General features: G+C 37.0%; 1 protein-coding gene across 1 annotated transcript; it reads right to left on the minus strand.

The window, feature by feature from the left end:
• Window positions 1–632: 632 nt before the first annotated feature.
• On the minus strand, window positions 633–1517 carry LOC130071491 (uncharacterized). The gene is made up of 3 exons (XM_056236338.1): window positions 1115–1517; window positions 846–1014; window positions 633–766 (listed from the first exon to the last, which is right to left on the minus strand). Exons 1-3 carry the CDS (start codon window positions 1419–1421, stop codon window positions 637–639), a joined length of 606 nt encoding a protein of 201 aa, XP_056092313.1. The 5' UTR covers window positions 1422–1517; the 3' UTR covers window positions 633–636.
• Window positions 1518–3863: the final 2346 nt, after the last annotated feature.

Raw genomic sequence — 3863 nt, forward strand, 5'->3', positions numbered from 1 at the left:
CATGCCATAATCTTTTTCTAGTGAATTTATTTATTTAAACCAAATGTACAGGAGCATATTTGTATACTGTGTGACAGAAGTAATGTTAAAAAACAAATTAAAAATACTCTTGAAACAAATTTTTTTGTAAAATGTTATACAATAAATTATGGTAGCCAGAGTATTGCTGTAAACAACTTCAGCTTTTGATTATATAGCAAACCTTCAAGATCAAACAATGGAAAAACACTTCCCAGCAAAAGTCATGTTTTAGATCACAAATTTGTTCAATAAAAAAAAAAAAAATTAAATACTAATCACATCACAAGGCAATACAACTAATTTAAGGAACAAAGCGCTGCACTGAAGTACAAAAAGTCGGTCTGTCCTGTTCTTCAGCGAAATGTCAATCTTCTGAAAGACCTGAATCTGTGGGGACACAAACAGTTTAAATTAAAACCCAAACCAAAAGAAGAGCAGAAACAGCAACAAGCCTTAACCAAATACTCTCAGTTTTGGCCACAGACGATTACATCACATTTATTGGAGTTAATTATAAAAATGATTGTCATTTGGTGCACTTTATCATTGATGAATGATAAACACAGAAGATGAAGTCTACCACTACTATACAAGACAACAGAGCTTCTATACCTGTTACTCTCCCCAGTCAAATGCAGCAATTTTTGACGTCAGACTCAATACTCTGGGGTTGACAGAGTACGCTCTCTTTTTCTCTCTCTTTTCCACCTTGGTACCTTTATGAGGATTAATCCTAAAGATGCACCTTTAAAACACAACACAAACAATATCCTTAAATAATTGTTGTATGCTTCTTAACCAAAGGAATGCAGTCTATGAATTACCTTTGCAAGAATTCTAGTGTGGCTCCCAGTTCTACAGGGTAACTGATGTTCAATATATAGTAAAGAGAGAACATCAGATACAGGGCTTCTGTAAAACTCAAGAGATGGTCATTTACAATCATCTGGTCTACTGCTACCATGTACACACTGGCTGTCAGTGGGTTCTCTCCTTTGAACAAACAAAATCAGTAAGACATAATATTTAACAGAATGTGAGTTCTGGTCCCCTGAAACCAGGAATTATTGTGTTGCAAGTAAATAATACCCACCACACACCACTATACATGGTGTTGCTGGAAGCTGTTCTGAGCATATATCACTTGGAACAGAGGTGTCTTCTACCATCACAAGAAAGTGGTCTTGGTCATTTTTGAAATGGGTTAGCAGCAACATCACTGCCCCACAAACATGATCCCCTCCAGCTCTATACTTTGTGAGGATTCTCCCTGCTCTGCTTGCTCTTTCTGTGCACTGAAATTGAAAGTAGTCCAATATTCTTCTGAACTTACTGGAAGCAGATTCTTCAAAGCTGTTGTTTATGTCAATGCCAGTGAGCTCTTTAAAGTGTGCTTTCATTCCTGCTGGCTGAAAAAGATATGGCCACTCATCAAGTAAATCTTTGGTTTCCTTTCCAGATTGGATGTTGTTTCTTTGAGAGGTGTAAGTAGAAGTCATTAAGTCATAGATTGTCTTTACATCACTTTCATTATTTTGAAACATTACTAGCAACTTCTCTTTATTTTCCTGCTGCAATTTGGATGTTTCTCCAACTAGCAGTTGTGGATCAGAATTTATACAACCATATAACAATTTTCGTTTCTTTGTTGATACTTCTAGAGTACCACAAAGTGGTGTACTAATAGCTTTTGCCCTTTTAAAATTGTCAATTCTACACACCAGTTGTTTGAGGAGAGAATCATATCCACTTCCTACAACCTGGGAATTAATCTCATCTCTGAAAGACTTTGGGTACGCAATCACCATTTGTCGGGCTATTTCTGATACATGTTTTTTTGCTGGACATTTGCTGACTTCCAGGATCTCAGAAGCAACAATGCAGACCAACTGTCTTCTCTCTGAGCAACTTGGCCTTTCACCATTTTGCAACTTTTCCATAAAACTTGCTGGCATTTTTTGCCATGGAACATCAAAACTATAATGCCAGTCATGGTCATAAAACGAAGTTTCACAGCGACTGTCACCTAGAAGATAAACCAATGTCCAGGTTACATGATAAACACTTTTCATGCAGCAGTAACTTTTTGGCAAAATTGCCTATTCCCAAGCTGCAGATTTATTGAAGTTTAATAACAGACAAACAGAGATGGCATGGGGCTTTGTGGGTTGTTCATGTGCCACTATATAGAGTACGCATTTAAAGTGGTGCACAGACTTGTTTTATGTCCGCAGTGCATTATTGTCAGAGGGGAGACTGTTGTGCATTTTTCACAGGGACCGCAGGACCACAGTGCAACAAATCACTAGCATGAAATGGGCACATTTAACGTGTTGCTGACTGCACTGTGGCCTTGTAGTTGCTCTGAACAATGCACAACAGTCTTCACTCTCCGCTGGCATAAGATGCGGACTCAACTGGAGACGTTTTGGCCATTCATGCACCAGGTAATCACCACAGTGGCACATGTACGGATCACAATGTATGCAATTTCCAAAATCAATGTTTTGAGGCCCCGTGCCATCACAGTTTGATTTGTACCATCAAACTACACTAGTCAAAATTTTAAGAGGATCAAAACCTTTCATAATAGTTGTCTTAAAACCAATACCCAAAGCTCTTCAAATGTGTACTAGTGTACAATAAATCTGCAGACTTGTATACATATACACATATACATATACAAACCCGATTCCAAAAAATTTGGGACACTGTAGAAATTGTGAGTAAAAAAGGAATGGAATAATTTACAAATCTTACTCAAACTTATATTTTATTCACAATAGATTATAGATAACATATCAAATGTTGAAAGTGAGACATTTTGAAATGTCATGCCAAATATTGGCTCATTTTGGATTTCATGAGAGATACACATTCCAAAAAAGTTGGGACAGGTAGCAATAAGAGGCCGGAAAAGTTAAATATAAGTTTATGAGATTTGTAAATTATTCCATTCCTTTTTTACTCACAATTTCTACAGTGTCCCAACTTTTTTGGAATCTGGTTTGTACATATACATATACATATATCGTTCTGTGAACTGCATGTGTGGCACAATTTGTTTGCCAGGCGTGCTAAAGGCTGGGCATGCTCACATAGCAAATTCTCTGTATATGAATTACAAGAATTGACAACACGTTTTGCTTTCAAACTACATGTTTTGCTTTCAAAATGTTTGTGGATTGTTTAATGTTGTATCAGCGTTTAACTCACGTCTTCCACTTGAAGAGCTGGATGGTGAAATTGAGCATCCGGGAGCAGGTGAACCTGATGCATCAGAAGTGTATTCAGCAGACAACTCATTGGCAGTGTTTTGCAGAGTGGAAGCAATATCTACATGGCATAAACAAAAAACTGCATTAAAAACCATACTGCAGAAACAAGAAACACATTGGCATACTGTAATACAAGTAAAGAGTACAGCTAACAAAGTACAGAATGAAAGAGACTGGGGTGTTGTTTTTCCAGTTCATCTAATTGTATGCATGTACATAAGTCAACATTTAAAGTGGATCAAACCTTTCAGTTGTCTTAAAACCAATACCTGTTCTTGTGAACTTAATGAACTTTTTGATCCGCTTCAAATGTTGACTAGTGTATATGTAAAAACAACCATTGATTTGAAAACTTACTTGGGATTTGGGCTATTAGTTTTCTTGCTTCAATCGGTCTCAGAAAGCCACCTAGATCATCTTCTTTCAAAAACTGTAGGTCATCTATGGTCTCCACACCTAGGCTGTTCAAACCCTCTATGGCTAGCTTTGAAGTTATAGGGTTTGGGAACACATTCTCAATAAAAATCAACAATGCATCCATTTCTGTTGGGAGAGGACAGTTTA

Source organism: Rhinichthys klamathensis, unplaced genomic scaffold (genome assembly GCF_029890125.1).
Source record: "Rhinichthys klamathensis goyatoka isolate OS25496 unplaced genomic scaffold, OSU_Roscu_1.1 h1tg000445l_1, whole genome shotgun sequence".
Taxonomy (NCBI): Eukaryota; Metazoa; Chordata; class Actinopteri; order Cypriniformes; family Leuciscidae; genus Rhinichthys; species Rhinichthys klamathensis.

Coding starts and splice junctions, on each gene's coding strand:
- LOC130071491 (XM_056236338.1), bottom strand. CDS start 1,421: ATGAAAGCACACTTTAAAGAGCTCACTGGCATTGACATAAACAACAGC. Junction 1,015..1,114: donor ACCATGTATAGTGGTGTGTG/GTGGGTATTATT, acceptor GTTTGTTCAAAG/GAGAGAACCCACTGACAGCC. Junction 767..845: donor ACACTAGAATTCTTGCAAAG/GTAATTCATAGA, acceptor TGTGTTTTAAAG/GTGCATCTTTAGGATTAATC.